Raw genomic sequence first — 23,650 nt, forward strand, 5'->3', positions numbered from 1 at the left:
ATTTTTCACCACGATGGTGCCAGACAATACGTGACACAAAATGTGCAAAAAGAATTATGTTAATCCGGTTGGGAAATTTTATCACACCCACTATATTCTCCGGACATTGCCCCATCAGATTATCATCTATTTTACGCACTACCAACATTGTTTATTGGGCAAAAAATTTGACAATATCGACTCTATAAGGATTGACATTGAAAAATATTTTAATGAAAAACGAAACAATTTTACAGCACGGCATGACTTTACCAAAAAGATGGGAAAAAGTTGTGGAAAGAGAGGGTGACTTAACTTATTGAATGACCAAATACTTTCTGTACGAACATAATAGGTATCCTAATACTTATAAACGGCAGTGTAAGTTGATTTATTTTAACCTAATATCTTTAAAGAATAAGTTCATTATATCCTGATTGTTGCCTCGCAAGGAATCGCGACGAACCCTCGGTTTATCGTCATAAACTTGTTCAATTACACTTGGCCGCCAGACCGAGGTACCGGTCCTCTCGCGCGTACCGTACCCCCCGTGGAGAGGTCACGTGCGCGGTGGAAAGTCACGCGGCAACCCCTGGGAAAAACCCAAAAATGGGGGGTTTTCTAATGTTAAGCAACAATCCCCTTCCCTTGGAAAGAGCTGCGTCCCACCTAAACAACCTCCTCCAATGAGGAGTCAGCACCTACAACCCCCAGAAGAAATCGGCCACCAATCAGCAACTAGCCGAGCGGATAAAACTAAGGAAACGAGGCAGAAGCGCGTCCTCTTTTGGAAGTCTTAGCAGTTGGTCTTACGAAAATTAGTATTTTGATAGTCTCGTGGCGACATCACCTCAAGTGCCACTCTGTTGCAAATAAAACTAGTTCTTAGCATTTCACGCTGAATAAATCAAGGTGTGATTAAACTCGCGTACCGGTTCGGCAATTAAGCACCGAACATTACGCGACCCGAACACTGATAAATCAATTTTCTTTTGCTGTTTACCATATGGACCGTCTATTCTTAAAATACAATTAATTACATGCAACAATCAAAATCTTCCTAGTAATACACTTTTGATGGGTCCTATGATAGTTGCAGAGATGTTTAATCGACATAATGATTACAATGAAACGTTTAAAAAATATTTAAAAAAATAAAATTTATTATAAGATTATTCGAACAATTGATTACAAATCGTTTACAAAATGTTTCAAAAATTCTTTCGTATCGAGCGTCGAAGAAGAGAATGAAACAGTTTGCTTTAAATTCCAGCTTTTCTGCCACATGTTCGTAGGATAAACAGTGATACGGCTGACAAATTAGCGGACATTCTCAACTTCGAACCGTCTTCCCTTGCTGCATTGCAATTTTCCGCCCACTTTGATGCATAGAACTATTCAACAAGGCTGTTATGTAGAAAGCCGTGAGGCAGCTAAGACCTAAAGGGTACACAGACCTTATAAGTGGACTTTACAATCCACTAACTATAGATAACGCATCTCACATTTATGCTACTTCAACCGTTACTGAAAGTAAGGAAACAGGGCGGTAGCAATTAAAGTGGCTAGTGGAAGTAGAAACGTTCTGTAACGATAAGGAACTTCTACGTATTTCCCTCGATTTTATATAAAACGTATGGTTACTTAGTGCAATAATTTTCTTCACTTAAAAGCACTATACATACATTTGTAGTGGCGTGCAAGAGAAATATAAAAGAACATTTGTCGACCAAACGGTTCATAGTAAGAATTCGAGGTTAGAATTCTAAGCTTCCTGTAAAGCTGACGGAACAGATAGTGAAAATATCCCTAGACGACCGATTTCCTACTAGGCTCTGAACCTAACACATTCACTAGCCCCACTTCGAACACACAGCCAATAAAAACATTATTGTAATTTCGTAAAACATTTTTGTACACCAGCTAGATAGATCTAGTAGAACTACCGAACGACACATATCGTTAAAATTCGATAAACGGTCCTTTTCAACCACAATCATCTTAGTTACTTTCTCAAGTACTCGTACAAAGTTAATAAACAATTTTTAAAGATTACCCGCATACGCACAATAAAAACCACTGCAAAGCGGGTATACATAAAGAAATACTTTCCCTCGATGAATTACGATATTAAAGATTCTCTTACGTCAATTAATTCCAGCGTTAGATTATAGACATTCTATTGCAGGGGTGGAGGAAAACATTTTAGAGGTTGAGAGAATTTTTAATTACTAGAGCGTGTGCTAATTATTGTCGCATTGTTATTTCTTTAGCACTTCTACTTTCCTTTTTACTTATATTTTCTCGCATTAAATTGTTAATTCTGAACTTAAAACATCCAGCAACGAAATCCATCAAGATATCTACGTACCGTACAGTATCATAATCTATTGCAGTTACATATTAAACAGTTTGTAAATTATGCTATATTTAAAAGTATTAATTGCAGCATTAGGCACGTGCTTACGTGCACCATTTGCATTATGGCAGCACATTGAATTATGAAACACGTGCCGGCTGAGCTTAGGGTGCGTTTGGCGCAGTCCTGATAGGCGCCTCGGTTGCGCGATACAGCTCACCGTGTCAGCTGTGTACATACAAACAGCCTTTACGAATGCTTTTCAAGCCACTATTCCATTTAACAGAACATCAACTTCGAGAAGGCAAGCAGTTTGGACAGATTGGCCAAGTCGTTTGATCGGGGCATATGTGAAGATAAATATGTACTACGTTTCACACAGAACGCGTTTCGCATTATTATGCATCTACCGTGAACAAATTTGACTACTCGCCGTCTTTCTCAGTTTTAATTAAAATGAAGCTGGGAAATTTTTCAAACGAGCGATACACTGGTAATTGTGCGATTGTTCTACTTATTTCAGCGTTGGAGGGGGTAAAGTATACTTGTGATTGTGGTGTCGTATCGGTCCATGAATACGGGACTTGGATCACGGCGAATGGGATGTCTTATACTGAGAAACTAGCGAGAATCCGGAGTACAAGTTTTATTTGATTTATTGGTAAGATACAAGTCTCGGCTTGTGATTCTACAACAGACTCGGCTGATCGTTTGGTGCTCGGAGGAAGACTGCTTGAAGATTTGGAGGAGTACAGAAAATGAGAGTTGGTGTAGGTGGAGTTAAAATCTGGAGGTGGAATATTGGAACGATAGAAATTCGGTGATTGGTCTTAGGATATTTGCAAGAGAATAGGGAAAGGGTAGAAGTGGGGATGGAAGGTCGAGGTGGCTAGAGTTTTGGAAAATCCCAGAACGGTGATTGGTCTTAGGATATTTGCAAGAGGATAGGCAAAGGGTAGAAGTGGGGATGGAAGGTCGAGGTGGTTAGAGTTTTGGAAAATCCCAGAAGGAGAGGAAATCGACCATCGGAGAAGGAAAAGACTGGGTTGCTAATTAGAGGATAGGTATAATGGGTAGTGAAAAATGTGTTACGCTGCCATTCGGTACAATAATAACGGTCCGGTTAATCCTCTGCGTCGAGGCTCGGTCAGGGCCATTTTATGATTTTTTTGGAACCGTCGTTCCGTACGGAACAGTGATAGTTTGCTCAATCTTGATGTACTGCTTTGAATACAATCAAATTCTTGCGATACTATCCAATCGTAAAATTTCATTAACCAAACGGAGAATTGTGGTTAACTTTTTTCCTTTATAAATGCTCGATTATTTTTAAGCTAGAACCAGAGATAAAGAATGAAATGTAGTATTTGAATAAAATATAGTTTCATTCAAATTGTAAAGCGTATTGAAAACGTTCATTAATGAAGATTCATATGTATGCACATGTATGTAAAAAGATTGTACAGTGAAATATGTGTTCCTTTCACAAATGACGTATAAAAGTTAGCAATTATGCAACAATTTTGTATAATTTGATGAATATACATCAGGAAATGACATAAATTCGTGTAAATGTATTTAGATACGTATTGGAAGAAAGTAACGGTTAATAACACGGTTGCGAGGAAGGGCTGTTTTTGAGTTAAGAATTTAGTTTATCGCTAAATGTGTCGTGTCCATGCTGGCAAGCGAAATTAGAAATTACAATTTTAAAATTATAAGAAACTCATTTCGCTCGTCCCTCAATAGCCTGCAGCAATACTTCCTACGCTCCACCACCAGAGGGACGGAATGACATTTTCCTTTCTCACTAGTCCTCGCCACAGTTTCTGTTAGAATACAGAGTGTCCCAGTTTTTCCCGTCGAACTTTGTCAGAATGTTCTATGGGTACGAAAGAAATGTTATATAAACAGGTTGTTGCGTCGTGCGCTTCGAACAAGCGGTATGCTTGAGAGTGGTGGCGCAGGATTGTAGGAGGTTCTTGGTGTGGGTTGGTTGTTGGTGTGAAGTCGTGGTAAGGCAAAGGCTTTATGTTGAAGAGTGACAATTTTAGGTGGTGTGTGTTCGTTACGTGCTACTTGTCTATTTTCCCCTTTTGATCTGTCCTTCTGCCGCGTTGGTGCGCTTATTTATAAATGGGTGTACGGGTACAAGGTGGTGGTTTCCGCCAACGAGGACGGGTCTACCCTCTTGGACGGTCCTCCCTGGCCCGCGAGCATGCCGCCCACCCTGGAATTTCCAAGTTGGCAGGGTGGTGGTATGTCGCGATGGCGGGGGAGTGAGGCCCAAGGGTGGCCCGCGCGTAACGGGACTTTGAGCGGTCAGGGAGACGCGAAAGGTTTTATGACATATCTATGTCTATTGAATGTTCACGAGTGGGCACCGGGAAGGTATGTGGCCTGCAGAAAATTTATTTCTCTGCAGCCATAAAACGCTTCCTGGGCTTCGTGGCCAATTTGAAAGAAATATTAATTAACGCGAAGAAAAAAAGGGGCGCATTCAAAAATAGCGTAAACAGGCGTCCATGTCATAAACCCAATCCCTAACTTAGGTTGTTTAAGCTTCTTTAAAAAATATGAAATACGAAGGGAATAATAACGAACTTACATATGGCTTATTGTAACTTTCTAATAAAACTTGAAACGACCTACGTCTATATAACATTTTTATATTTCTTATGCCCAGGGAACACACTGACAAAGTTTGATCTGAAAAAAAAATGGAACACCCTGTATATACAATTTCTAACCTGAGTCTAATGTAGGTAGCCTTACTGAGGAGAGCACTAGTAGTCCCAAGACGAAAAGCATCTTTCTTTCCCTTTTGTTTTCCGACTATCCTCCCTCTATTTATTTCCTCCTTCCATAACCAACCGCCATAAAGGTAATCCCACCTCAATGCATCCTGTTTCACTTGTAAAGGGGCGCGCCGCCTCTAGGTATGAGATATATGACCCACTAGACCCCCAAAAAACGTATGAATATGTCACGAGATGTGAATTGTAACAAGAAGAAGGATAAACTACTATCGTCTACAATTATATATGTATGTGTATGTTTTGTACAGATTCGAAAAGAATTTCAGCTTAGAGGAATCAATTGTAAGACAGTAGGTTATCGATTACACGAAAATAATGTTGCTTCGCGTAAAGCAGCAAGGAAGCAATACGAAAAAGCGCGATTAGAATTTGCTGAACAATACATTAACTAAATAGCTCATCAATAGAATAAAACTTTTATTCAGCAATGAGAATAATTTTAATTTGTTCAGTAACTGTGCCGCAACCAATGTGAAATGACGTTGGCCAAGGATTTCACATTAGATATATTAAAACAAATGTAAAATTTTAGGGAGGAAATGTAATGATATGTATACACTTACAAAAGAAACAATGTATGCAAATTGGTAATTCCAACACGATAATAATCTAAAATATGCCTTCAAATTAGTAAAACCATTGTTGGCAGAAGGAAACATTAATGTTACTAAGTAACCTATACTCCATAAAGCACATATGGGACTCTGTTGTACAGCTAATAACAACTCATCAATACATTAACATAATGCAACAAGTTACCGAGAGATGGTTCTAAATTCTAATTGATATTTACATTAAATTAATTAAGTCAGCACCTTCTAGATGTAAGAAAAACTAAAAGTCTTCCATTATCTTATTAACAGACGAAAGAAAATTTATATACACAATTTTGTGAAATAAATCTTTCTTAACCCTTTGCACTCCAATGGCACTTTTATGGCGACACGCGTAATCACTTTGGAGAACTTTGGAATATCAAATTCAGAATTTTGTGCATTATCAAATTAATGCAAATTAACATAAGGAATAGAAATAAGCAAAATTCTTTTTTTTTTTTTCAAGACAAAACTTTGGGTTTTCACTGTTTATCTTGTCGAAATATGCTGGGAGTGCAAAGGGTTAAGTTGCAAAGTCTTCATTGGGTGTATGGCATAACCGTCAGTGAAAGCTATTTTTAGGTTCAAGATTCTTTATTGCTTGAATGTGTCAACGTATACCCTGGGGCGAGGGACACTTGAATTTTTTTGCTGGAACTTTTAGAAATTCGTGCCTCTCGCTCTCAATAGCTTAAGGACATGCCATAAACCACAAGTTTCCGAATGGTACATTTGTCTGTAACGGTCCACTGACCGTAGAGTCAACCCGGAGGAAATTCCGTACGGTTGCCAAATTTCGTCCAGTCTGCGTCACCGCCTCCCTCCCTTCCAGATGAAAGCGCGCTAAGGGCGTTGCCGGCATTATTAAACAGTCTGATTGGTCGTTGAAATTTTCAACCACCAGTCAATTAGCTTGTATCCACATACAGTCAAAATCGTAGCAAGGAAGGATCGTTACGAAAAACAAAAAGTTAAACAATGTTTCTCGAAAATTTTTTACCATCACAATGTAGAATATCAAAAACCAAACAATTTTGAATTTCACGTTTCTTCCATATTTTGTACGGTTTCGTAAATATTCATGGTAAGATGAAAACTCATAATTTTCTGGAGGGGTTGTTCTCACCCCTAGAACCGTTTTATTGGCGAAACAAAAGAATGGTTTCGTTATTAGCGTCACTTGAACTACATTTCAGCAATGTTTCAAATTTTCTTGAATTTTTGGGCTGCTGAACTCCTTTTGTCAAATATTACACAACCTGTACCGTCTAAGACGCTTGAAAAATTTCCAGAGTTAATGGGGAAAGTGAACCTTAATTGATTCCTGCTAACGTTCAATGAAACCTAAATGCTTAGGGATTATGGAAGATTGATTGTTTTTCAACACTTTACCGATAGTTCAGTTATGAAACGGATGTACACTACCGATCGACTCGCTTGAGTACGGATACGTTGCTGGTTTTCTCTATAGTTCGATAATTTATACACACATTCGTGAAGTTCTAGAACTTTTACGTAAAAAGGAAATGAGAAGCACGTTATTTTAATTAACACTAGAAAAACCGACCGGGTCAAAATGATCCATTGGCAACTTTCCAAAAATGTGAACGTTCGATACTGGTAATTATTATCGTTCGTAAGTTTCTGACATTGTCTTCTACATGTATACTTCTATTTGTATTGATACGAATTTAATTTTTTAATCAAGTTTCAGTTACATAAAAATTCACTTTGGTAATTATTTACTTTAGGTACTCCTTACCGATTTCGATGACCTTGAAATATATTGTCAAGCTCATCATTCTGAATAATTTTTCCCTGTACGTGTTACTGCCGCTCGGCCTTAATTTCTGAGATATTCGCAAAAATATTTTTGTCACTCTATATCGTACCTTTAATGTTTCGGATATGTTTACGATAGCTCGGATTAGGTTTGGGTTAGGTTCTAAGAGTGGGGGTGCGGGGGAGGGGCATAGCCCTTTCTCCGCCCACACCTTTACTTCATAATAACACAATTATAGACACAATAATACAATACCATGACACTATACAGTTTGTAAACAGCCACAGACAAGTCAACGGAGACACGACTTCAGTAGAAGAATAGTTGCATTTATTGACTTAATGGCTGAAATTTTTCCAATTTCTATTAATAATAATTGAGAGCTGACTCAAAGCTGACTTAGAAACTAAAATCGAGCTGTAGTAACACGTATAGGGAAAAGTTGTTCAGAATAATGACCTTGACAACATATTTCAAGGTCATCGAAATCAGTGAGGAATACCTAAAGTGAATAATTGCGTTCACTTTTAGAATGTTACTAATGCGTCATTTTACCCAAGCGGTTCTTCTAGTGTTGACTTCAACGCTTTTAAATACTATTTGTATTGATGGTACAATATTAACGCTCGTCGCCATTAACCAATAATTAGAAGAAAAAGAAACGATTAACAAGTATGCAGTTCGCCTTCTGATTGAGACAAATTGAATTTACTACCTTGCTAGTGGCAGTACCTTTTAGTACGTTTCACCACTAGAGGGACGGACTAACGACAAATTCTCAACAGTCCTCACTAGAGGCTCCCATTGGTATAAATACAACTTCCAACCTGAGTCGAACAGTCCCCCCGAGTCCAAAGCACAGATCTCCTAAACAGCCTTACTGACGGACGAGTCCACTAGGAGGCCCAGGATGAAAAGCAGCACAACCTTTCCTCTCTTCTATCTCCTTTTCCTCCTGTCCACACCTAACCGCCAGAGTGTTAACTCTAATTGAATTCCAACTGATCTGTATCTTAACTGATTCTCACAGTGTCACTCATGTTCATGTTCATCTTTCCAAGGAGTCTCTGGAAGATTTAAAACGTAGGTGGGAGTGCGAAAACTCTAATGAAAAAGTTCAGAGCCTCCTTCGCCAGTAACTCCGAATACACAATGCAGCCAGTGTTGAGCATTATTCGAATAACGGATGAAATTTTATTCGTTATTCGATCACAAATCTTTAATCGTTCATTATTATTCCTTATTTGTTCATTCGTCATCAGGTCAAACTGACAACCGTGCGGTAAACCGACTTCGTCTTATCGCCCAACTGATGTTGCCAAACTCAAGACCGCATGCATCTTTCAGTGCGACATAGGCGTCCCGCGTGACAGATCACAAATCTAGCTGGACAAAATTCGAAATGGGCGATTTTACTACATTTATCAGTTGTTATACCAAATATGAATTTGATATCAGTTAAATACGTTATACAGGGTGTTATCTGTAACACGACGCACGATTTTTCACCCACTTGCAGCCATCTGACAAAAAAAAGTTTACAACAAGAATTGCAGGGTATGGAGTGTACAATAAATATCAGTAAAAAAAATTTCGAAAACAGTTTGTTTTCATAGCGAAATCAAGGTCACCTTGGGTTTTACAAATAGGAACACATATTTTTTCTTTTTACCATTTTTTTGTGGACATCGAGACGAATTCGGCAGGACACACTTTAAACCTCGAAAACATGCTAGTAATGCCCTAAAGTCCTGATCTTAAAAACAACCCCTTATACACGTCCGTGTTATAAACCGCTGAGCTTAATAACCACGGTCATATTTAACCGCATTTTTAATAACTTACCCATCACTTCCCGGACACGTAACTATTAATTTCTGATGCCTTAGATCGTGTAGAATCACACTGTGAAAGGATTTTTCAATCTCGATGAAAACTAAAATTCGCCCATTTTTAACATTGTCCTTTTTGTATTATAATAACATTTTTATATTAATTTCAGTAGAAACACATTATTATTAATTACCTTTTAGTTTCATTTTATAAAATTCCAACAATTTTCCGGAAGCTCTATGATAAAGAATTCGAACTCCCAAAAATTGTTTACAACACTCACTTGACAAATATTATCCATCTATATACAAGTACCATGTAAAAGGCAAAAAAAAAAATAAATAAAAACGATACTTGTCAATTTTATCTCACCCTGTCAGTGACTCCAAGAACGTTGTATTATTATTTTTTAACGCTGGCAGCTACCCTGATTTCGGTTGTATCATTTCACCACCTATCAATAAGTATATAGACATTTAATAGACCTTCTAGCCAACGATTTTACTTTTGCGTTCCAATTCACGTTTTTTGAGCCGATATCAATCGACGAATCTCGTTTCACGGGGATGCAATAAATCGCTGCCTTTGTAACGAGTGGCAGGGGAAAAATGAGAAGAGAAGGACGAACGTGGTGAACGATTTGAGCAGCAGGGTAGGGGACAAAGACAGAGCAACAGGAAGACTGAAATAAGGAACGAAAACGTCCAAGGTAAAAGGAGAAATAAGCAGGAGACTAATGGAACCGCGAGAAATCAAGTTAGTAGAGGGACGAGAATCTGTTGCCAGAGGGGTTTAAGGGAAGGAAGCGAAAACCAGCACGGCGTATTCTTCGATCGCAGGGGAAAAGAACAAACGGGATTCGAAGCATCGAAGAAGAGTATAGAGTATTACCGAGAACTGGAGAAACTATTCCTATACACATATTTGATGAAAAAGTTTTCTACCGATGCGAAACGTCGGTCGCTTCAACGACATAGTTAGTGTGTCATCTCTACGCACAGATTAACTCTTTTTCCTCAACTTGAGGTGCCAAAAATGATCAAATTTGTAGTATCTTTACCGTTAATGTTTTTTTTTCCAGATAGTTTATAATAACGATGCTTTGCGGTAATGACAATTGACAAAATGTGACGATTAATACAACTTGCAACGCTATGACAGTTCTAACAATCAACTATAATATATGCAACTCTCCAACGCTCTTCGCAATACAGTAAATTCTCCACAAGTGTCAGTCAGTTTGGATTCTACAAGTGTCAGTATAGATGATCCTACGCCTAGGTCTGCGTCATTGCTGCGCCTATGTCATCTCGCTCGCTGTCCGTCAAGCGTGTAACGCTACACCAGTCGGTTTCCTTTACGAGATATCAGGGCTCGACAATTCATCTGAAATTTCTTTTAACACGTTGGTGAGATTTTTCCGATGAAAATGATATCAAACACGATATAATTTGAACAACATTTACTTATGTCGTATTTGATGTCATTTTCACCAGAAAAATCTCATTAATATGTTAAGAAAAATTTCGGGATGAAAAAACGTAAAATTAAAAAAGTTGGTATTTAAATCGCTTGGTTGCCTCGACTCACGTTTCATCCTTATCTTTTATTCGCTGTTCTTGTCTACGTTCGACAAACTACAAAGGCGGGCGCGAGGCTCGAAAACGTAGTCCCTGACTCTACAAGTGTCAGGTTGAGCTTCCTTGTGGACTGACACTTGTGGAGAATTTACTGTATTCTAATAACGACTCTTTACCTTTGCCTTCTCTGATGGACCACGTAAAACAGTCCTCCTAATTATCTTCTCTAGCTGTAGTGGTACGAGAAAATTTGAATACGTAGTTTAAATGGTCTCAAAGGGTAAATAAGCGAACAGAGATTCATCCGCGCGCTATCGTGAACAAGCGTACGCGTGAATCTCTGTTCGCCCGTCTCTACGCGCGCTCTGATTGGCCAGTGTTTTTCGTTAATAATTCAAAAACGAAGCTTCAAACAACATTTTGGTCAAGGAAAAAGTTGTTCAGAGTCACCACAGTAATCCCCTATTTCCGGGTGTTACACTCTTTATGGGACATCCTGTATAGTAACCATCGTCCGTCTTAAGAAGGACCTATACCCCTATTATAAGCGTCTTTCCCCCACTCCGCTTTAATGTATGTGTACTGCGCGATTTTGCCCTCAGCTCTGCCCGCGGGCATCGGCGGGCGCCCTTGCCCGCCCGAAGGCCTGCGGAACGGCACTGGTCTAATGAAATGATACAGGGATAAAAACAATCCGGTGAAAAGTGATTGTGCACAAATTGAACGACGTTCAATTTCTCTAATCTTAATCCTAGAGAGACTAAGGTGGAAGGACTCCTCCAATGCTCCAATTAAAAGATATTTTTACTTTCCTCGTATAGAATACTTCAAAAAATTTATTTATTGTACACAACGACTTCACCTTTCACAAAGTATGAGTGAATTTCAAATGCAACTCTTTTTACAATGTAAAAACAAAAATTACAATTAATCCATATTTTATATTCAGGTAGGTGTATCATTTTTATGCATAGCAGTACAGGAAAATGGATTAAGCGAAGAAATACTGGAAGGGGGGCTCATGGAGCTTAGCAGTTAAAAAATATTAAAAATATGTTACTTCTCTCGTATAAAATACTTCAAAAAAAATTATTTATTGTCACTTGTGTCTACAAGATTGATTTTGGTTTATTTTTAAAAAAAGCATCAGAAGTGAATGGTTACGTACGTAGATAAGGTGAACTCTATTCTAACTATGTATTTTGTTAAAACGAAAAATAGTGAGACAACGGTAGCGCCTTCGACGTACTCAAAGCCAGTGGCTGAGATGTAAGAACGAAAGCAGTTAGTCGAAGGAAAATTGTAGAACAAGCATATAAACGTTGTACGATACTTTATTTCAGAAACTGTGACATACACGTTACAAAACAGAAACAGTGATCGTAGTAACACTGAAAACAGTAATAGAAAGTAGTAGTGAGAACGATAATGAAGAAAATGACAATATTTCTGCGTAATAAAGTAGAAGATTGTTATTTGTAATGCTCAAGCAAACATAACGAAGAGTGCAACGAAGATATGTTTATTACTACGTAAAACAAACAATTTATCACGTTCGTGGCAAAAATCACGAGACGAGAAGAGATAAATGTATATCGTGGGCCAGCGGAAGCAAAGCTGAAATGGTTTGCAAATAATTTGGAAACTTCAGTAGTAACATTTTTCAAACTTTTTACGAAAAATATATTCACACTAATTCCTCAACACAGTAACGAGGAGGCTGTTAGAAAATCAGTTTCACCTATCAAACTTCCTGTTTGTTTCCAATGGGCGTATAGTCGGTGGAAGGAACATAGCAAGGTGGTAAATCAACGCGTCAAGTAGCCGATTGGTGCAGTAACACTCAGAGCCGAATGCGGCATTTCTCGTTTTCCAATTAAGACTGAATCAAAGCAAGGGCATCAGATTTCTGTCGATTTGCTGGAACGTGTAAATTTTGACGGTCGATGTACAACCTCGTTATATTTCTTCCACCGACTATACATTATGAGACAAATACCTGTTTCTGAACTCTGGTCAATTGCGTATTCTTGTTTAATTTATATACTTACGTTTCGCCGAAATAGGTTCAAATAAATAACCAAATGTTTTGATGATAAACCATGGATAGTTTACTTAGAAAAAAAGATAACTTTCCTCCTTTACGAGAAATATTCCACCTACTGACTAGCTATTTACAAAATTGCACTGGACCAGGACCAAATACTACAATAGATGAAACGCTTTGTTTATTTTGTGGAAGATAGCATTTTAAAGTTTTCGTAAAAGATAAGCCTGGTAAATGCGGGATACCAGTAAGGATGCCAAAATTAAATTATTTCATTGAAATGCAGTGGCAGGTAACAATAGAAAGTCTGTAGCTGTAATTCAACGGCTTGATGAGTCGATAAGGAATATTATACCTCAATGATTCGGCTGAGAATGTTTATTCAACATTTGGTCTTACAATGGTTGGTGCATTACAGAAAAATCACAAACATATCCTTGATCTACCGGAGACTGTACAAAGAGAAGTGTATTCTTCAATTTTTGTGAGTCCACAGTCATTAGAACCAAGAGTTACCTTAGTTTCCTGCATAATCAAAGGAAAAACCTAAGAAACTTATACTTCTTTCTATCAACTCAACATGCAGATGAAGCAGCGGATAGTGGACATCTACAGAAAATGACCGATATCAATTTGTTTTACAATGAAACAAGGCGGACACGTTCACTTCGCCCTGTGCGGTTCGTTTTACACTGAACCTTCGCTAATTGTAAGCTGATATTTCTGCTATTCTTCCATTATTTCCACCGTAATAGGCACTAATCGAGCCTCTGGAGGGTAAAATAACAAAATATGTGTATCGAAACAACGAGAAATTTGTCTCGTACCGCCCAATAAGAAAGTCCAGTACGGGATACCATTAACCCTTTGCACTCCGTTGTCGCCGCCGTGGCGACATTGTAAGTGGAACTAACAGCTCCATTGTCGCTGCTGCGGCGACATTGTGAGATATATTTTTAAGAAAAATTGAACGCCTACAAAGTATCTTCCACAGAGGCGCACTAAAAATGATTCAGAGTTTCTGGTAGGTCATATTAAAAATTGCGAGGAGTGCAAAGGGTTAAAATGTCTACGAGACACACTCGTCCCGTACTTATAAGTAATTTCAACTTTTTCCACATAAAAATTATAAATTTCTTATTTTGCAACAACGAACTCCTACTCTTGCTTTTAAAAATCTGAAAAAATTATATGTTGTTCCTTGAATGTTTCTCGATAAGCGTACCAAATTTCATTAGATACATTTCATAATTACAGCTCCGATTACAGCAATTGCGTCGAGTGCGAAGCGTGATTGAATCATGGACTTTAACGTATTCCAAAAAAAAAAAAAAAATCCAGAAGAGGAAGATCAGGACAACGAGCATTTTGAACACATTCTATGAATTTAACCTGTTAACTGGGTTTATCTCTCAAACAGAAATTGAATCTTTCTAGTTTATAATTAAAAATGATCGAAAATGATAGCCACTGACTTCATCATGGTTTTTGGAAATGTGAATATAATTTATTTTACGTTTAATACAGGTACAAGAATGGAATTAAAAATGAATAGTTCCTTAATAAATAAACTATTTTAATTGCACCCTTGGCTAACCAACGACTAACTTGGCTAACTCGTCTTCCGCAGTTAACAGGTTAAGTACAGCTGAAGCTTAAGATTAGAGACGTCGCATATCATTCAACTGGTTTTTATCGCCGTATTATTCCGTTAGATAAAAAAAAAAAAAATATTTTTTATTAACACATTTGCGTCGGATGACGCACATATGCGTCATTCAGGTATTCACTTGGATTCCGAATGACGCGAAATACGTCATTGAGATTTTCACGTATCTGTCTGAAAGTAAATTTGTAAAACGCTGTAAATGATTGAATTTCTTTTCAGAAATGCCGTGACAGATGTTTCACGAATTCTAATAATTGTATACGTTTTACGAAAAAGTAGTTTACCACATTCTTGAAAATTTCTTTGAAAAATAATAATTAGTTGAGAAGTGACGATTGAAAGAAAAAAGACGCGAAATCACCCCGTGCACGTGTTAAGCGCTGCTCTAAGAGCCCCGTCGCCAATGTGAAGACGCGAAATCACCCCGTGCACGTGTTAAGCGCTGCTCTAAGAGTCCCGTCGCCAATGTGTTAAGTTCGTTGAATTGGCCTCCGCGACGCTGACCGATACACGAAAAGTACTATAGGGTAAAAAGTTGCCTCCGGGATGAGCCCCTCCCTCATAACATCTCGAGGGAGGGGCCCGGCGTGGGGTGGGCCCGGTTGCGTTCTTAGGAGATCGCGGGCCCACCCCCAGATCTCCCCACGTAAAAAAAAAAAAGGGTAAAAAGTTGACGGTGGCCTTGAAGACTTGCTTTAAAAAAAGACTTGGAAAAAATCTAATGTCATGTATGACAAAGAAATTTTGATCAGTCCAACATTGAAAATAACAGAAGTAGTCGTGTTATCGGGTTCACCCAGTAAGTACAATATAGTAAGTAAACGTGTTTAAAGTTGAGGCCCATCTAGACCAACGATTGTTCAATTTCTCAATTGTTCGTGATAATAAAACTGAATATAACGTTCGTTAAAATGAAAGAATTAAAGATTAACATTTCTTCAGTTATTCATCAAGATTTCTAGTTGTAGGTAAACGAAATATTTCGCTAATATTCTAGAATAATTATTCAACAGAATATTTCACAGTTAGATCGAAATAAGCGCCCGCTTAATTTTCATTCATTTTTCACAAGAATCAGCCTTGTCTAGGGTATTTAAATATTTGCACAATTCCTCATATCTCGCCTAGATATTTGAATTTTGCATATTCAGCTTACGTTAAATGTCGACGTTACATCAAACTCCTTCAATAACGATACAAAGTTCGTATCTAACCTCCACAATTTGAATGCGGAACAAAACACGTTTGTCGTCGGTAAGAAAGTAGGCGAAGAAAGTGACTCCTCCCTTTCTATCTCGCAACTTCGATTGCACCGGAATGAACGTTAATACGCACAAGTGTCCGGCAGGTTCACGTTTCCCGGCGTAACTAGAAAATCGTCGCACGTAAACGTGTAATCGTTCGAACGTCGAAGAAAATCGCAAACATTCTGGCCGCGGTTGTACGAGATCCGCGACAGTCTCGGAAGTGACCGCAAACGTCAAACGAACGGAAACATTTCTCTCGTGACCTCGGTCCGTTTGTCAAGAACCATTCACACGAACATTCGCCGCAGCGCCCATGTTTCATGCGATATGAATAATAATCTATCCGGTAACTACATCGAGAGCTCGCCGTGAGTGTCGAGCACGAGCCAAAAACCGAGAAAAAGGACTCGAACAAGCTCGTTGGCTCTGGCTCGTTTGTCAGCGAACGGGGCAAAAGTTACGCAAATATGTGCAGATCAGAACAGAGAAAAGCTGCGAAACTCCGAACTAGGGCTGCATTAATTCCTTCTCGGCTTGTTTTACTGTCGGTTCTTTTGTTATTTTCTTTCTCGGTGCTCGTCGGGAGACGTTCGTACACGGAACAGTCGGATTCCAGGCCAGAGGCGTGAACGAATTGCGCGAATCTACGATATCCGTATTATCGAGCCAGTGTATACAGTACAGAAATGTCATGTTAATGAGAAAACGATGATTTATATGAATATATCAATGTAGCACCGATAAACCGTACCATCTGTATAGTGCTGTATCTAATGAACTTGCGTGTGAACGTTGTAGGGTGATCTTAGTTGATTCGTATAGTGCGTGTATAGTTGGTGGAAGCGATACAGTGAGATCGTAAATTAAAGCATCAAACGGTCCGTCATTTGTGAATTGATATCTAAAATTTTTGCTTACAATCTTTCATTTAAGGTATGCGGTATCGAGCCTCTGTTACTGACCTGCAGCTGTCAGGGCGCAGACAAATTTTTAAATTTTTATGGAAGAAGCAATTTCAAGTTGACATCGAATGGTCTACAGCGAGTCTCCTTGCATTTTCACTCCTGATTTTACGACCTCACTATATCAGTTCCATCGACTGTGCTACGTGGATCGTATTTGCCCAAAAAACTGGTCTCGATTAATTTCAATATTAACAGTAATATTAAAAAGATTTGCATTCTAACGATAAGTTGTCAATCGTAACTTTAATATCACAAAGCGTAGTGCCGATTGTATCAACATAGTTTATATCATAAAAAAATTGAAACGCACGTTTTGATCAAATATTCAACTAATTGAACAGCCGAGTAATGAATTGACGAACAAATTTTCACACCTAACGATATCTTTCACCGCATCTAATCAAACGTGGTGATCGCACAATACGGTTACCGGTGCACCGTGGATAAACACGAGTAATACGGATATCAACGAGATTCGATTCAACTTTACCGAAGGCGCTCTTTTATTTCGCGTGGCAAATGTTTACGTCGTCGTGTTTCGTTCCCTCGAATCTAATTGCAAGTAAATGAACACCGGCAACCCTAGTAAAATGTTAAACAGAGAATACCCGATGATAATACCAGACAGAGACGAGGAATGGCTAATAAATATCGCTCAACGTTAAAGCTGAGAAGCTCGGAGTTGAATTTAAAAATCGTCAAGTCGATAACACCTCACATTTTTCCGTAACTTTCGGAACGACGTCACGACATGAGTTGCACTCTGACATCAAATAAACTGTACTACTTTGAAATGCAATATGCACGACGATGATACCTCTTTTGTTAAGTCGAGTGGACACTCATTTCTTCCTTTCGTTTTGTTTGTTACTGTCTGACTTGCGCGCGAATGCGTGCACACGTTGCAAAAGATGTTTACACGAGACAATTAAGTACCATTTGCCTTTGTTTTCCCGTTCCTATCGACGTTCAATTAATCATGTATCATACTTTACGAGAGAAAATCAAACTTTCAGCGAATACTGGGAAATAATTCCACGTCTGATAGGTAGAAAACTCCGAAATGATTATTTTCTGGAAGTATTCAAATGTGGAGTAACAGAAGACCTTCCCCGGTCTGATTCAGTTTCAGTGTTCTGTTTTGTCAGAAAGTGGGCAACTTTGATAAAATCGTAAATAAACAAAAGATTCGAGAGGCAAAATGAATGTCCAAACGATTTGAATTTCTCGGCAGCATGCTATGCCACTACTATATGTATAGAGTATGTAATATGGAACTATAGAAGATGTAATTAGAATATAGAACAAAGAAGCAGCAGACAGACTCACTTGTTGTAGAGGACTATGTCGGGCCGCCATATGTGGTCGGACGGCACATGTAACATATGAACACCTCCGTACTCCTTGGGCTCCCATCGTAACTTGTAATCGTACCATGACTTGAAACAGCCAACACAAAAAAAATAACCATATTATTGATCCATTTTTCGTCATATTTCATTAAACAAAAGTGTTTAGGTTTTCTTTTTACTAAAGGTATGTACGAGGCTACTTTTCAGAAGGTTTTTATCAAGATTTTCATGTTACGATCGATCGTTCAAGCCAGAAGTCAAAGCCTGGAAATTACTTTACGGGCGCAGGAACTGTAAATTTCTGCAGGCCATATGAGTTACCAGGTACACTGCCGTTTTTAAGTATTGGGGCATGCATTATGTTCGTATAGAAAATATTATACGATTTAAATTATTAACGTGCCCATTTTTAAGGCGTGGAAACGGTGGCTGTCGATCTATGATTGCACGCTGTTCTTCATTTCATTCAGAAATTTGTGGCGACCGCCACGAGGGGCCTACGTACCTAGGCCTGGCGACTCTTGGCCCTCGAGGCGAAGAGTCGAGAGATGTTTTCTAAACATCTCTGGGTTTCTTCGTCCTCGAGGACAAGAGTATTGCCTCGGCAATGCAGGCCCGCGCTCCCACTTGCTGGGACTTTCCCAGGGAAAAGGGGCTACTTAAGGGAGCCCTGAAAAAAGCACGAAGCCTTTTGTCGTGGACATTCTTCCTAGATGCATCGTGTCGCCTATACATTAAAAATAGTTTAAGCTGATTTAAATAAATATACATTCCTGTTAAGCAACCTTCGCGAGTAATTACTTTACACCACGTCACTTCCAAAAATGTTTGGGTGTGATAAGCAACTTTTTAAAACACATTAAAGAATTTACTTTTCACTTGTATAAATCTTAAAAAATATTAATGCATTTCCTGAGGATTCCATTACAATAACAGTTTACTGTATTTGAGTATTTTGGAAATTAACGTCCTACGTGCTATTAAATATTTGTCTTGTGCGCCGACTCGTATAGAAAGACAAGACGGGCAGATAATCTTTTCGCTTTCTTATTCTTTCATCAGCGAGCTCGTTGAAAACCACTTATCTATCTGCACCAAAACTTCCCCTCAAGCAGAGACAGCGTAGAACTGTAGAGTAGCAGGGATGGCGCGCCCGCCTGTTTGCTCAGGCATGCGCATTAAAACCTTCAGGTTTGCTTGGTCGACCTATACACTCGTATATCCAGGTGATCTATCGCGATAACACGTTGCTTATCCACGCAATCTTTTCCATCTTCCTCTCCGCCAACGTAAATAAACATGTTCACGCGTTCACAATCATCTAGGCAGCTTTCGTAGATATCAAGTTCGCATATGAAGGAAAACATACGTGTCTCGTATTCTGGAACATATCGAAATAGAAAACTGTGTCCTAGAATTGGGCGAGATTTCGTCTAAGGAATTTCATCTATTCTAGGAAAACTAAGGAGTCGTCGGAACGGGCCAATCGTATTTTTCCCTAACTGCCATCGACCTATCCGTGTGTCCGTGGCACGCTCCGTGCAGACTGGACGATGACAAGAGGGGGTGAAGGTCAGCAAATGTTTAAACATTTGAAACCATAACGGGAATTTCCACCAGGCCTGGGACTCGCGGCGTGCCCAGTTTAGAAACTCATGTTTTATGACACGTACAATTAGCTGTTGAGGTCGTTAACGACGTTTAGGAAAAGAAACTATTCCTTAAGGGATTAGCGAATAAAGAGACATTCTCAAAACCAGCTTTGTAACTTGTATGTCATGAAACGTACTAGCCATCAGCACGTCGAATGGTTTCGTCCTTTGTCGAGATCGCTAGCCGCTATGGAACAAATGCTTAAAGCGGGTGAAAATAAAAACGGCGGATCTTCTAAATAATATACCGCGGAACAGTATTGTTGGAGACATATCATACATATCGTATCGTACACCCCCGTTCATAAGTATTAGGACATTTACTGAATGTAAAGTAAACCTAAGCAGTCATTAGAAAATTATTAAGATTCTGAAAAAAATAATTCAATTTGGAATTTAGTAGTAGGTACAACGTGTGTATATGATAAAACTTTTGAATATCTGTTTCGATTTAAGGTGCCGTCATAAAAATAAGATCCTCGTAGTGTGTTCGATTTCAGACAGGGTATAAGGCATAAGAATTATGTCACTCCAAATATTGCCACAAAATTGAGTTTGTTGCAGATCGTCAGACTTGTTCACCAACCGCTTTAATATACAATCACACCAAAGGAATTACAGCTATCAATTTTAAAAAATTCGTGCTACCGTCATTACGTGAAAACCATTGCAAATTTGGTAAATCTATTCAAGCCATTGTATTGCATACAGAAAATAATGAAACTTTGTCCTCTTCTATTTTACTCACAAATCTACCACCTACGAGCAAAATTAGAACCTAATAATATGAATATCCTGCATATTTTTACTGCTACTTGCGAGAAAAACACTGGGAACTAATAGTGCGAACACCCTGTATACTTTTACCGATGTATGATACTAACTTTGGAGATGAACTGGAATTTATGTAAGAGTATGGTCGAGCGAATGTTGGAACTCGCGCTGGTTTATGACCCGCAGACCGATAGGTCTGCGGAGAAACCCAGTCCCAACGCCTTGACACGCCCACTAAGGGCTGAGTCAGGTAAGGACACGCCCACTAAGGGCTGGGTCAGGTAAGGACACGCCCACTGAGGGCTGGGTCAGGTAAGGACACGCCCACTGAGGGCTGGGTCAGGTAAGGACACGCCCACTGAGGGCTGGGTCAGGTAAGGACACGCCCACTGACTCGCGCGACGCTGACTTTGCTCCGTAGAAACCCCTAACCCACGCTTGGGCGACTGGCGGCTCGCGAGCCGCAGACGACTCCTCTCCCTACTCCTGGGTCCCCCCCACCAAACTCCTGTGGAGTATAGGAGGAGGTTGGGGAGATTAGGAGTCTATATGTAGAAGGCTGTATCCTCGCCTCACGCATGTATTCCACGCATATATTCGCAGTTACGCGAGGCAAAGCACGGTAAAGGCAATATGAAATAGTTGATAGTGGGGGAACCGGAACACTGGTAGTGGAAGTCGTGCAGCGATAGCGGGGAAGAAGTTGCCCGAGCCTGCCCTAACCTGGCCAGGGTTTCCCGGAGGCAAGATAGGGGCGTCAAGGCTCGTATATAAGGACGCGTTAAATAAGAATGCAAGAGATTGTATTAGAACGAATTAGGAAGCGTGTAGTTGATAAGGACGGGCCAGAAAAGAACGGGGCGTCAACGACAGACGGATAAATAAATATAGTTTTCAACATCGGTTTAAATAATCCTGACAAATATCATTTAGACCAAGCAGCCCTTACATTGAAATCATTTAATATTTTCTGTACGCAGATAATAAGTGTCCTAACACTATCCTTATGAACGGTAGTGTATTATTTTGTAGTAAAAACAGTCTAATGCACGCTTGAATTTGTGTTAACTTTTAATCTTACAATAACAGAACGTAAAGCTACGAAAGGTAATTATTATAATTATCTGACAAAGCATAAAATGAACTTTTCGCAAGTCTTGGGTATTACAATTCTTTTCTTTAACTTTTTAAAGTTGAAAAAGAGCTGAAAAAAACGCATAACAATTATATGAAAAATTCTTCTAGTGCATAAAAGTACATATTATTGGAAAACATGATTTTATCATATCTATTTTTTATCTTTAATACCTTGTTTCAATCAAATATTTTACCAAATACTTTAATCCTCAATGTTTAATCCTAAAATTTGAAAAAAAAAAATCACCTAAAATCAATAGTGCATTTATAACTTTCGTTATGCGTAACGTTTGAAACAACATATTCTTTTTCAGTATCATCTTTTCACAAAACATACCTTTGCAAATTTTGCTTTAACTCAATTAACCCTTACACTATTGGCCAAATGTTTGGAATCACTGTGCATTGCAAGTTGCACAAAAAATCCCCCCAAAAAGGTAGCATTTATAACAATTTTTTAACGAATTTGTTATCATTCAAATCAATGGAAATGAGGTGAAGTGCTACGGATCTCCACAGAATCAATTTCAGATCAATAAAGAATTAGTAGCAGATTCAATGTTAACGTAAATTGTCAGGTGATTCCAAACTTTTGGCCGGTAGTGTATGTCAATACCCGGGTACCCGGATGCTCACCTGAATACACTTTGTGAAAATTTTTTGCTTTCGAGTGAAAAGTTTTTAAAAACCGCCCGGATCATCGCGATTTGAACCTTTTAGAAACGAAGTATCTTTTCCATATCCTTTTTTTCGTCCTCAAATCAAAAGAATTTTTGAGTCAAATTTCACATAGTCGTTCTCAATACTGCGTGTTCCGACGCGATTCTTAATTTATTAATCTAATTGTAAGTTCCTAAGCTCCAAGTTCATCTTTATTTATCGCAACTCAAATAGAAAGTCATATCACAAAGTGCTGAAATTCTTACCGAATGTACGTTTTTCGAGAGAAAAAATTCATTATACCCTCGACCCCCGTGTGTGGCATCATTAATAACCTTTATCCGCGTAGCCGAACTATGAACATTATAATAAAAAGTTAAATTCTGCACGCTTTACACGGCCGGTTACTAACAAAAGAACCACATGACGTAATGCTGCAGAATATTAATGCCGAATATGAATGATGCCGCGCAAAAGAACATATAACGGATTAGCTAAGAAAGACTTCATTTTCCACGAGCGTAATTTAATTTTTGGGGTGATAGAGACAGAATATATCGCTTACTCTCGCGTTGAAAATTCCCGCTGGCAGGAAAGTTGCTGGAAATTCGATTGCCTTACAGCTTTTAATTAGTGACCAATTATCCCGCGGGGATCCACGGTCGGTACAGAACTTTCTTAGGGAATTTTTTCTTACAAGATCCAATCAGAGATTCATTTTATTGAACAATTAAATTTCGTATAGGAACCATTCGTACGCTTATTCTTAATGATCGCGACTGTTAAAGTTCTCTACTTTTATCTTCTTAATTTTGCAAAATTTGTTTTAGACAATAAAAATAATATTCCAGAAAATTTCTGTAGAAATAATAAGCTGTAGGTACTATCACAATTGTTCTTATACTTGCTGAATATTTCGCGTGGTTTGTTAATTACTTTTATCTGTTTCATTAAACTATCATCTGCCTAATTCGTTAAAATAAAATTCTACTTTTACTTAGAACTAGCTTTTTATTGCAATTCAAATATTACAGCTAAATTTAATTTCAACTTCTTAGTAAAGAAAAATATATGCTACAGAATCTTTTTAGATAACACATGTACATTTTTCTGTGACAGAGATTTTTCAGCAAATTACCAGCTTTCAGTGAAATTGAAAGATTTAGGTTTGTTACAAAAATATGTACAGCTTTATCTC

General features: G+C 38.5%; 1 protein-coding gene across 1 annotated transcript in view; it reads right to left on the reverse strand.

Annotated features, from left to right (window-relative positions):
* Positions 1 to 18,587, reverse strand: part of LOC108579027 (acetylcholine receptor subunit alpha-like) — an 82,867-nt gene extending 64,280 nt beyond the window's left edge. The window contains exons 1-2 of the mRNA XM_017942456.1: positions 18,510 to 18,587; positions 18,207 to 18,316 (exon numbers count right to left, since the gene is read on the reverse strand). Of these exons, the coding sequence (XP_017797945.1) occupies positions 18,207 to 18,316; positions 18,510 to 18,587 (188 nt within the window). The remainder of the gene's footprint in view (positions 1 to 18,206; positions 18,317 to 18,509) is intronic.
* Positions 18,588 to 23,650: the final 5,063 nt, after the last annotated feature.

The sequence above is a fragment of the Habropoda laboriosa genome, unplaced genomic scaffold, assembly GCF_001263275.1.
Source record: "Habropoda laboriosa isolate 0110345459 unplaced genomic scaffold, ASM126327v1 scaffold42, whole genome shotgun sequence".
Classification (NCBI taxonomy): Eukaryota; Metazoa; Arthropoda; class Insecta; order Hymenoptera; family Apidae; genus Habropoda; species Habropoda laboriosa.